Raw genomic sequence first — 12,726 nt, forward strand, 5'->3', positions numbered from 1 at the left:
TTGAAAAGCACCGGTCCAAGTACAGATCCCTGAGGCACTCCACTGTTAATTTTTTCCACTGTGAAAACAGACCATTTAATCCTACTCTTTCTTGTCTTTTAACCACCTTGCAATCCACAAAACGACATTGCCTCCTATCCCATGATTTTTTTTTTTTCTTAGAAGCCTCTCATGCAGGACTTTATCGAGCACCATCTGAAAATCCAGATACACCACATCTTCCAGTTCACCTTTTTCCACATGCTTATTCACTCCTTCATAAAATGTAGGAGATTTGTGAGGCAAGACTTCCCTTGGGTAATCCATGCTAACTTTGTTCCATTAAATCATGTCTGTCTAAATGTTTTGTGATTTTATTCTTTATAACAGTTTCCATGATTTTTCCTGGCAGTGAAGTCAGGCTCACCAGTCTATAGTTTCCCGGTTCACCCTTGGTGCCTTTCTAAATATCAGGGTTACATTGGCCATCTTCCAGTCTTCAGGTATAATGGATGATTTTAATGATAGGTTACAAATTAATTGAAGTAGGTCTGAAATTTCATGTTTTAGTTCTTTCAGAACCCTGAGGTTTATGCCATCTGGTCTAGGTGATTTCCTACTCTTCAGTTTGTCAGTTTGGCTTACCACATCTTGCAGGTTCACTGTAATTTGGTTCAGTTCATCTGAATCATCACCTTTGAAACTGTCTCCAGAGCAGGTATCTCCCCATCATCATCTTCAGTAAACACCGAAACAAAGAAATCATTTAATCTTTCTGCGATGGCCTTATCTTCCCCAAGTGCCTCTTTAACCCCTTCAATCATCTAATGGTCCAACAGACTCCCTCGCAGGCTTTCTGCTTCAGATATATTAAAAGTTTTTGTGAGTCTTTGCCTCTACGGCCAAGAACCAAAACTTCACACAATCTTCAAGGTGTATTTGCACGATGGCTTGATACAGAGGTATTATGGTATTTTCCATTTTATTCTCCATTCCTTTTCAGATCATTCCTAACCTTCTCTTTGCTTTTTTTTTGATTGCCGCAGCACACACTGAGCCAAAGTCTTCAGCGTATTGTCCACAAGGACTCCAAGGTCTTTTGCCTTTGGTGGTGACTCCCAATACAGAACCCAGCATTGTGTACCTGTAGTTGGGATTTTTTCCCTTTGTGCATCACTTTGCACTTTTCTACATTAAATTTCATCTGCCATTCAGTTGCCCACTCTCCTAGTTTCACAAGGTCCGTCTGCAGTTCCTCAGAATCCACTGCTTGCGTTTTTTTTTTTTTTTTTTTTTTTAACAACTTTGAATAATTTTGTCATCTGCAAATCTGATCACCTTGCTCGTCCTTCCCTTTTCCAGATTTACGAATATATTAAACACAGGTCCCAGTACCAATCCCTGTGGTAATCCACTAATGACTTTTTCCATATGGAAAACGGACCTATTAGTCTTACCCTCTGTTTTCAGCCTTTTTAACCACTTACCAGTTCTCAACAGCACTCTGCCTCTTATTCCATGACTCTTTAATTTCCTGCGAAATCTCTCAATGGGGGGACTTTGGATTTTCAGAATGCATCTGACAAATACACTTTATCTGTTTCTCAGTTGCCAAAATAGTCCTGTTTTCAACATATCCACAATGAATATTTATGAAAGAGATTTCCATATACTGCCTCCATTAGATGCAAATATATTTCATGCATATTCATTGTGGATATCCTGAAAGTGAAGCCTATTTGTGTCTCGAGACCTGGAGTTGGCCACCCCTGCATTATATCAACCAGCTCCCCTTTATCTTCATGTTTGTTTACACCTTCAAAAATTCTAAAAGATTGGAAAGGCAAGACTTCCCCTTGCTTAAAACTATGTTGACCCTTAAGAATGTAAGAAATTGCCATGCTGGGTCAGACCAAGGGTCCATCAAGCCCAGCATCCTGTGTCCAACAGTAGCCAATCCAGGCTATAAGTACCTGGCAAGTACCCAAAAACTAAGTATATTCCATGCTACTGTTGCTAGTAATAGCAGTGGCTATTTTCTAAATCAACTTGATTAATAGAAGGTAATAGACTACTCCTCCAAGAACTTAACCAAACCTTTTTTAAACCTAACTGCACTAACTACATCCTCTGGCAACAAATTCCAGAGTGAGTTTGTGCGTTGAGTGAAAAAACGTTCTCAGATTTGTTTTAAATGTGCCCCATGCTAATTTCATGGAGTGCCCCCTAGTCTTTCTACTATCCGAAAGAGTAAATAACTGATTCACATCTACCCATTCTAGACCTCTCATGATTTTAAACACCTCTATCATATCCCCCCTCAGCCATCTCTTCTCCAAGCTGAACTGTCCTAACCTCTTTAGTCTTTCCTCATAGCGGAGCTGTTCCATTCCCCTTATCATTTTGGTCACCCTTCTCTGTACCTTCTCCATCACAACTATATCTTTTTTGAGATGTGGTGACCAGAATTGTACACAGTATTCAAGGTGCGGTCTCACCATGGAGCGATACAGAAATATGACATTTTCCGTTTTATTCACCATTCCCTTCCTAATAATTCCTAACATTCTGTTTGCTTTTTTGACTGCCGCAGCACACTGAGCCGACGATTTCAATGTGTTATCCACTATGACACCTAGATCTCTTTCCTGGGTGGTAACTCCTAAGATAGAACCTAACATTATGTAAATACAGCAAGGGTTATTTTTCCCTATATGCATCACCTTGCACTTATCCACTTAAATTTCATTTGCCATTTGGATGCCCAATTTTCCAGTCTCACAAGGTCCTCCTGCAATTTATCACAATCTGCTTCCCCATTAAGCTATCTCAGTGCTCTTGTTTTTAAGAATGGCTTCTACCATTTTGCCTAGCACTGATGTCAGGCTCATCAGTCTATAGTTTCCTGGATCATCCCTGGACTCATTTTTAAAAATCAGTGTCATATTGGCCATCTTCCAGTCTTCAGATGGATGGCTGTTTTAAATAAGTTACAAGTGACAAGTTAGCAATTTCATCTTTTAATTCTTCTAGAACTCTGAGGTGGATGCCATCTAAATCTGGTGATTTGTTACTCTTTAGTTTGTCAGTTTGATCTATTACATTCTCCATTATGATAGTTATTTGTTTCAGTTGCTCAGAATCATCACCAACAAAGAATGAATCGGGTGTGGATATGTTCTCAACAGCTTCTTCCATGAAGACTGAGGCAAAAAACTCTTCCAGTTTTGCTGCTATTCCTCGTCCACCCTGAGCACCCCTTTTGCCTCTCTCATTTAGTGGCCCAGATGATTCCCTCAAAGAGTTTTTGCTCTGAATGTTCTTGAAAAAGCTTTTATTAGTGTTTGCCTTAATGGCAAGCTTTTTAGAACATAAGAAATTGCCATGCTGGGTCAGATCAAGGGTCCATCAAGCCCAGCATCCTGTTTCCAACAGAGGCCAAACCAGGCCACAAGAACCTGGCAAGTACCCAAACACTAAGAAGATCCCATGCTACTGATGCAATTAATAGCAGTGGCTATTCCCTAAGTAAAATTGATTAATAGCCATTAATGGACTTCTCCTCCAAGAACTTATCCAATCCTTTTTTGAACCCAGCTACACTAACTGCACTAACCACATCCTCTGGCAACAAATTCCAGAGCTTTATTGTGCGTTGAGTGAAAAAGAATTTTCTCCGATTAGTCTTAAATGTGTTACTTGCTAACTTCATGGAATGCCCCCTAGTCCTTCTATTATTCAAAAGTGTAAATAACCGAGTCACATCTACTCATTCAAGACCTCTCATGATCTTAAAGACCTCTATCATATCCCCCCTCAGCCGTCTCTTCTCCAAGCTGAACAGTCTTAACCTCTTCAGTCTTTCCTCGTAGGGGAGCTGTTCCATTCCCTTTATCATTTTGGTTGTTCTTCTCCATTGCAACTTTTTTTTTTTTTTTTTTTGAGATGCGGCGACCAGAATTGTACACAGTATTCAAGGTGCGGTCTCACCATGGAGCGATATAGAGGCAATATGACGTTTTCCGTTTTATTAATAATAATTCCTAACATTCTGTTTGCTTTTTTGACTGCTGCAGCACACCGAGCCGATGATTTTAAAGTATTATCCACTATGATGCCTAGATCTTTTTCCTGGATGATAGCTCCTAATATGGAACCTAACATCATGTAACTACAGCAAGGGTTATTTTTCCCGATATGCAACACGTTGCACTTGTCCACATTAAATTTCATCTGCCATTTGGATGCCCAATCTTCCAGTCTTGCAAGGTCCTCCTGTAATATATCACAGTCCGCTTGTGAATTAACTACTCTGAATAATTATGTCATCCGCAAATTTGATATCCTCACTCGTCGTATTCTTTTCCAGATCATTTATATATATATATATATATATATATTGAAAAGTACCGGTCCAAGTACAGATCCCTAAGGCACTCCACTGTTTACCCTTTTCCACTGAGAAAATTGACCATTTAATCCTATTCTCTGTTTCCTGTCTTTTAACCAGTTTGTAATCCACGAAAGGACATCGCCTCCTATCCCATGACTTTTTAGTTTTCTTAGAAGCCTCTCATGAGGGACTTTGTCAAACGCCTTCTGAAAATCCAAATACACTACATCTACCGGTTCACCTTTATCCACATGTTTATTAACCCCTTCAAAAAAATGAAGCAGATTTGTTAGGCAAGACTTCCCTTCGATAAATCCATGTTGACTGTGTTCCATTAAACCATGTCTTTCTATATGCTCTACGATTTTGATCTTGAGAATAGTTTCCATTATTTTTCCCGGCACTGAAGTCAAGCTCACTGGTCTATAGTTACCCGGATCACCCCTGGAGCCTTTTTTAAATATTGGGGTTATATTGGCCACCCTCCAGTCTTCTGGTACAATGGATGATTTTAATAATAGGTTACAAATTTTAACTAATAGGTGTGAAATTTCATTTTTGAGTTCCTTCAGTACCCTAGGATGCATACCATCCGGTCCAGGTGATATGCTACTTTTTAGTTTGTCAATCTGGCCTACTACATCTTCCAGGTTCACAGTGATTTCATTCAGTTCGTCGCCTCATCGCCCCTGAAAACCATCTCCGGAACTGGTAACTCCCCAACATCCTCATTAGTAAATACAGAAGCAAAGAATTCATTTAGTCTTTCTGCCATGGCCTTATCTTCCCTAAGAGCCCCTTTAACCACTCCGTCATCTAATGGTCCAACCGACTCCCTCACAGGTTTCTTGCTTCGGATATATTTAAAAATGTTTTTATTATGAGTTTTTGCCTCTATGGCCAACTTCATTCCAAATTCTCTCTTTGCCTGTCTTAGCAATTTTTTACACTTAACTTGACAATGCTTATGTTTTATCCTATTTTCTTCAGATGGATCCTTCCAGTTTTTGAAGGATTTGTTTTGGCTAAAATAGCCTCCTTCACCTCACCTTTTAACCATGACGGTAATTGTTTTGCCTTCTTTCCACCTTTCTTAATATGTGGAATACATATGTACTGCGCCTCTAGGATTGTATTTTTAAACAATGTCCAAGCCTGTTGAACACTTTTAACCTTTGCAGCTGCACCTTTCAGTTTTTTCTAACTATTTTCCTCATTTTATCAAAGTTTCCCTTTTGAAAGTTTAGTGTTAGAGCTACAGATTTACTTATTGTTCCTTTTCCAGTTATTAGTTTAAATTTGATCATGTTATGATCACTGTTGCCAAGAGGCCCCACCACCGTTACCTCGCTCACCAAATCCTGCGTTCCACTAAGAATTAAATCTAAAATAGCTCCCTCTCTTGTTGGTTCCTGAACCAATTGCTCCATGAAGCAGTCATTTATTACACCCAGGAATTTTGTCTCTAGCAAGTCCTGATGTTACATTTACCCAGTCGATTTTGGGGTAATTGAAATCTCCCATTATTATTGCACTGCCAAATTGGTAGCTTCCCTGATTTCTCTTAGCATTTCATCATCTGTCTGACCATTTTGTCCAGGTGGACGGTAGTATACTCCTATCACTATACTCTTACCCAACACACATGGGATTTCTACCCATATAGATTCTACCGAGCATTTAGTTTCTTGTATGATCTTTATTCTGTTGGACTCTATACCCTCCCGGACATAAAGTGCCACACCCCCACCAATTTGATCCTCCCTATCATTGCGATATAATTTATTCCCTGATATAGCACTGTCCCATTGGTTATCCTCCTTCCACCAAGTCTCTGTGATGCCAATTATGTCAATCTCATCATTTACTGCTAAACACTAACTCTCCCATCTTACTACTTAGACTTCTGGCATTGGCATACAGACATTTCAAAGTATGGTTTTTGCTTGATTTAACAACCTGCTTTTCAGTTGTTTGGGATAATTCGGAAATAATTAGCTTTGGTGATTTTTTTACATATAGGCATATGGACTATGTTTGCTTTTATTGGAACCTCTCTGTTGGGATGCCCTAACTCTCCTGTTTCATTAGTATCCTTGAAGGATACATTTCTCCCAACCATGCACTGCTGAGTGACTGTCGGCTTTCCCCCTTGTTCTAGTTTAAAAGCTGCTCTATCTCCTTTTTGAAAGTTAGTGCCAGCAGCTTGGTTCCACTCTGGTTAAGGTGGAGCCCATCCTTTTGGAAAAGTCTCCCCTTTCCCCAAAGGTTTCCCCAGTTCCTTTCAAAGCTGAATCCCTCTTCCCTGCACCATCATCTCATCCACACATTGAAACTCTGGAGCTCTGCCTGCCTCTGGGGACCTGCACATGGAACAGGGAGCATTTCAGAGAATGCCAGCCTGGAGGTTCTGGACTTCAGCTTCCTATCTAGAATCCTAAATTTGGTTTCCAGAACCTCTCTCCCACATTTTCCTATGTCGTTGGTGCCCACATGTACCACGACAGCCGGCTTCTCCCCAGTACTGTCTATAATCCTATCTAGGTGACACGTGAAGTCTGCCACCTTAGCACCAGGTAGGCATGTTACCAGGCGATCCTCACGCCCACCAGCCTCCCTGCTATCTACATTTCTGATAATCGAATCACCAACTATGATGGCCGGCCTAACCCTTCACTCCTGGGCAGTAGCCCTGGGAGACTTGTCCTCAGTGTGAGAGGACAATACATCACTTGGAGAGCAGGTCCTTGCTACAGGATCACTTCCTGCTACAACAGGGTGATGTTCTCAAATTCTCTTTTGGCCTGTCTGACGACTAAATATATGTCTGCATGTAGGAGGTGTTATAGGCAGCACCACGACTAGAAGAGATGAAATATGAGAAATCCAAACTGGATCATACCAAAGGTCCATTGATCCCAGCATCCTGTTTCCAACAGTGGCCCATCCAGGTCACAAGTACCCGGTGAGGTCCGAAGGAATAGGCCCAATCCTTCTTGCTCATGTAAACAGAGATAAACAGAGACTTCCCAAAATCTACATGGTTAATAATGGTTTATGGACTTTTCCTCTCGGAAATTGTCCAAACTCTCTCTAAACCCACCTATGCTAACTGTCTTTACATATCCTCTAGCAAGACATTTCACAGTTTAATTGTGCGCTGAGTGAAAAAATACTTTGTCCAATTTGTTTTAAATGTGCTGCCTATAAGCTTCAATGAGTGTCCCCTAATCTTACACTATTTGACAGGACAAATAACCATTTCCTGCTTACCCCTTCCACCCTACTCCATGATTTATTGTCCTCTATCATATCTCCCCTCGGCCATCTCTTCTCCAGGCTGCCAAGCCCTAATCCCTTTCGTTTTCCCTCGTAGGACAGTCGTCCAGCCCCTTTATCATATTTGTCGCCCTTCTCTGTACTTTTTCTATTTATTTATTTATTTAAGTTTTTTTATATACCAACATTCAAGACGCTAGTCCCATCATGCTGGTTCACAAGAAACAGGGGTGCGATTATAATAAACTATACAATTTGAACAATGGTGCAGAAAAGCAGTTACATGTAACAGGGAATCAATAACTTGGAGTAAGAAGGGAAATGTAGATCAGGTAATTATATAAATATAACAACATTGTAAGAGGAGGCTATTAATGCTAATACTAGCGGAGCGTGTTGAATGAAGGGAGTTAGATGGAGTTGGAGTTAGGAAAGGCCTGCATGAACAGCCAGGTCTTGAGTCTTTTCTTGAATGTTGAGATGCTGGGTTCCATTCTAAGATCCGGGGGAATGGAGTTCCATAATGTTGGACCGGCTGTGGAGAAGGCCCGATCTCTAAGCGTGATGTGTCTGGTAGTTTTGGCTGGAGGTACTTGAAGTGTTCCTTTGTAAGCATCTCTTGTCGGTCTTGTTGAATGGTGTAATCGGAGGGGGATATGGAGATCAATTGGGGCTAATTGATGGATGTTTTTGAAAATGGTGAGAATGGCCTTGTAGATTATTCTGAAGTGGATGGGCAGCCAGTGGAGGCCCATCAGGATAGGGGTTATGTGTTCTCTTCTCCTGGTGTTAGTGAGTATACGGGCGGAGGTGTTAGTGAGTATACGGGCGGAGGAGTATACGGGTGGAGGAGATATGGTGGCATTTAGCGCCACCATATCTCCTTTTTTTTTTTTTTTTTTGAGATGAGGTGACTAGAACTGCACATAACAATCAAGGTACACTTGCACCATGGATTGAGAGATGCATTATGAAATCCTTTGTTTTATTTTCCATTCCTTTCCTAATAATACCTAACATTGCTTTTTTTTGACTGCCACCGTGCACTGGGCCAAGGATTTTAAAGTATTATCCACACTGATTCCAAGATCTTTTTCCTGGGTGGTGACATCTAATATGGAGTCCAGCATCCGTAGTTTGGATTTTTCTTCTCTACGTGCATCACTTTGCATTTGTCTTCATTAAATTTCATCTGCCATTTAGACACCCAGTCCTCCAGTCTTGCAAAGTCCTCTTGCAATTTCTCACAATCTGCTCGTGATCTAACAACTTTGAATAATTTTGGGTTGTCTACAGATTTGATCACCTCATTCTTCACTCCCTTTTCCAGATCATTTCTAAATATATTAAAAAGCACCAGTTCCAGTACAGATCCCTGGGTCACTGCAGTGTCTACCTTTCTCCACTGAGAGAAATAACCATTTTGTCCTACTCTGTTTTGTATCATTTAGCTAGTTACCAGTTCACGTAGGCATTGCCTCCTATCCCATAACTTTTTAATTTCCTGATGAGTCTCTGAAAATCCTGGTAGACTATATCAACCTATTCATCCTTGTCAACATGTTTAACCCTTCAAAACAACCTTAACAGATCTGTAAGGTAAGATTTCCTTTTGTTAAACCTATGTTGGCACTGTCCCATCAGTCTGTGCTTTTGTTCTGCAGAATAGCATCTACCATTTTGCCTAGCACTGTTATCAGGCTCTCTGGGCTGTAATGTTGTGAATCACTCCTAGAGCTTTTTTTTTTTTTTTTTTTTTAATGAACATTGTTGGCTATCCTTCAGTCCTTGAGGACCATAGCTGATTTGAATAAGAAGTTAGATATTACTAGTAATAAGTCTGCAACTTCATTTTCAAGTTCTTACAGAAGTCTGAGGTGTATGCCCCATCCGGTTCTGGTGATTTGTTACTTTTTAGCTGGAGAATCCAACTCTAATCCTCAAGGCCACATACCAGTCATATTTTCAGGATAACTGCCCTGAACCTTGAAAGGATGGGTAATAAATATTTTAAATAAAAAAATAAATAACCCAATGACTATGTATATGAGAAATTACATGCATGCATGCTGCCTTAATTTATGGAAATCTGTCTCATGCTCATGAGAGCATGAGAGTATCCTGAAAAACAGGTTGGTTTATGGTTCTTGAGGACCAGACCACCCTGCTGTCTTAAGTTTGTTGATTTGCTCTAGTGCATCTTCTTGGTTCACTGTGATTTGATTCAGTTACTCGAATCACCACACTTGAGAGAATTTTTCCAAATATTGAAGCAAAGAATTAATTTAGCTTTTCTGCTGTGGTCTTGGCTTTCTTGAGCATTCCTTTTACCTTTATCTAGTGACTGACTCCTTCACAGCCACCTTGCTTCAAAAATTCTTGAAAGTTTTTCTTCTGAGTTTTAGCCTCTTAGGCAAGCCTTCTTTTCAAATTCTTATTTGGCTTGCCTTATTAATGCTTTACCTCTAACTTGCCAGTGCTTATGCGCTTGCCTGTTTTCTTCGTTTTGGATCCAGCTTCCAGTTTTTGAAAGACGTTCACCATTCAGTTATGCTGGCAGTCGTTTCTTTCTAGCTTTTATAATGCATGGAATACATTTAGTCTGGGCTTCCTAGATGTCTTTAAACAGTGTTCATGCCACATGCAAACTTTTAACCTTTGCAACCATTCCTTTAGTGTATTTTCTAACTAATTTTCATAGTCTTTATAAAGTTACATGCTTCTGCGGTAGTTTTGCTTAATGGTCCTCCCTTCAGTGGTTTTGTTAAATTTGTTTACTTAGTGATCACTGTTGCCAACTGGCACCTCCACAATTATTCTCCTCTCTGACCGGTTCCAGGACCAGCTTCTCCGTGAAGCAGTCATTTGTCATTGAGAATGTCCCGCTGAGACATTTACCCAATTGATATTGGGATAATTGAAATTTTGAATTATTTGAGTTGCCTGAGTGGTGTTAGCATTCCACATTCTCTTCATCCTGGCTAGGCCGGACGGTGGTTACTCTACCACCGTCCACATCGTACGTGGAATTTCTACCCATGGAGATTTCACAGTGCATTTTATCTCCTGCAAAACTTTTTATCCTGATTGGCTCTGACATCCTCCTTCCCCATTTTGACCTGCACTATGCTATCCGTGGCCCATTGGTTATTCTCTGAGATTCAGTGCTATGCATTCTAATGCCCCCGTTTTTTTAGTTTTTAGGTTTCTGCCATTGTGTGGTGATTATTATTATTATTTTTTTTTTAAATTGTGTCCCCACAGCCTGCCAGTGGTTGAAGTGGGCAGTTTGGAATGGTTTATCTCCCTCTGCTCTTCGGTTAAATGCACCGGGGCGACCTCTGCTTCTTTCACGACTGGAGTAACTCTCTGCCTGAGCACTTGTGCAGGGAGTGTGGCAGCGGAGGGGCGGCTTACAGAGGATTTGCTCCCTTGTGTGTTGGGACTTCCCTTTTTTTTTTTCCTCCCTTTCAGCCAGAGCTGCGAGTTCCCACCATAACACAAAACCCGGAGCAGCGGGGAATGAAAAGGGGGGGGGGGGGGAAATAAAAAAAAGCTGGATTAAAGGCTTTGGCTGAGCCATATGGAACCTCTCCCTACCGCCCCCCCCCCCCCCCCCCCCCCCAGCGTAGCAGCCCAGACCCTCTTCAGACACATTCACTCCTAGCCCGGGCCCCCCCCCCCCCCCCCCCCCCCCCCCCGAGTGCTTTGCCTGCACATCCGTTTGCATCGGCAACTTATGATTACCCCTCCCGAGCCTGACAGCAGCATTTCCAGCTACGTATCCCCCCCCCGGGAGAGCGGGTCAGGCTGCCGTTGAGTTGATGAGAGGACAGAATACTCTGGGGGGGTCACCAGCCCATGCTATTCGGGAATCGTTCCTGGAGTCGGCCAGCCCAGTTTGAAGGCGCCCTGCTGCCATTCGGGCCTGCCACCGACGCAGAGCAGAAATCGATAGCCGGCCCTGCTGCTGGCCCGGCCCCACAGAAGCCGCCATAACCAGAAAAGCCCCTGGGCCTGGGAGCTGGTGGCTCTGCCCCCTGAGCAGGAGGAGGCGCTGTGGGTGAAGGGGCTGTGGGTGCGTGTGCGGGCTCCCAGGCCCTGCACCTTATTTTTTAATGTTGTTGCTGCTGTAGGTACCGGACTAAGATGGCCCTCGGGTGAGGAGAGGTGCGTGGCAGGGCGCTGGGCCCTACCTGTGTGTGTGAGTGCGTGCTCTCCGATCTCTCGGGGGGAGGGAACTGATCCTCTCTCTCCCTCCCCCAGTGAGGAGCAGAGGGAAAGAACCAGGATAAGGTCTTTGCTGCTGCTGGTCCTTCCTTTGCATGAACATAAACATGTGCAGGCTAAGGTAATTTTTCATGTGCGATACAAGGAGTGGAGCACCATGCTCTGTGATACGGTGACACTTAGAAGGCATAGGAGCAGGAGATGCTGGCTTTGTACGCTCTGCATTGTCTTGGGGTGTTGGTCATTAGGGGGGATGGAGGTCCTTGCTGCTTGCCCGCTAGTCCCTTTCCCCGTGGCCCGTTGAAGGCCTGAGGTTTTGCATTTTATGCTGTACTGTGTAGCTCTGTGAATGCAGCCTCTGGCTGTGCTAAGCTCCTGAGGGGGGGGGGAGGCAGCAGCTGGGGGGGCACTGGTTATTGTCATTCTGACGCGGCCCTCTCCTTCTCTCCTGCAGCCCTTCTTTCGACTGCTGAATCTGCGAAAGCTTGGCCTGAGCGACAACGAGATCCAGCGCCTGCCCCCGGAGGTGGCCAACTTCATGCAGCTGGTGGAGCTGGACATCTCTCGCAACGGTAAGGCTGCGTCCTCCTCGCACAGTGCTGCCGCTGAAAGCTGTGTCTCTGCTCCATCCCATCCCTCTCCCTTACCCCTCTGCAGTGTCACTCCCGTCCAGCTGGGTCTGTGGCTGTTGGCACAACACACGCTCGCTTACTCAGAAGAGACACAAGGAGCCTAGACACACAAAATCATTAAGATACCTACATTTTACAAATTCCATTTTTTCTGGCCCAGTAGTTTTGGGTTTTTTTTCCCCCCCTCCCAGTTCAGTTAGAAGCAGGGTGAGA

At 42.8% G+C, this 12,726-nt stretch overlaps 1 protein-coding gene across 13 annotated transcripts in view; it reads left to right on the forward strand.

The window, feature by feature from the left end:
• The window catches only part of SCRIB (scribble planar cell polarity protein), a gene marked incomplete in the record, with an annotated part of 447,609 nt that overhangs the window by 83,574 nt on the left and 351,309 nt on the right, over nt 1-12,726 (forward strand). For all 13 annotated transcript variants that reach the window (XM_029592269.1, XM_029592271.1, XM_029592272.1 and 10 more), the window contains 1 exon segment: nt 12,336-12,453. In XM_029592269.1, the coding sequence (XP_029448129.1) occupies nt 12,336-12,453 (118 nt within the window).

This window comes from Rhinatrema bivittatum, chromosome 2, assembly GCF_901001135.1.
Source record: "Rhinatrema bivittatum chromosome 2, aRhiBiv1.1, whole genome shotgun sequence".
Classification (NCBI taxonomy): domain Eukaryota; kingdom Metazoa; phylum Chordata; class Amphibia; order Gymnophiona; family Rhinatrematidae; genus Rhinatrema; species Rhinatrema bivittatum.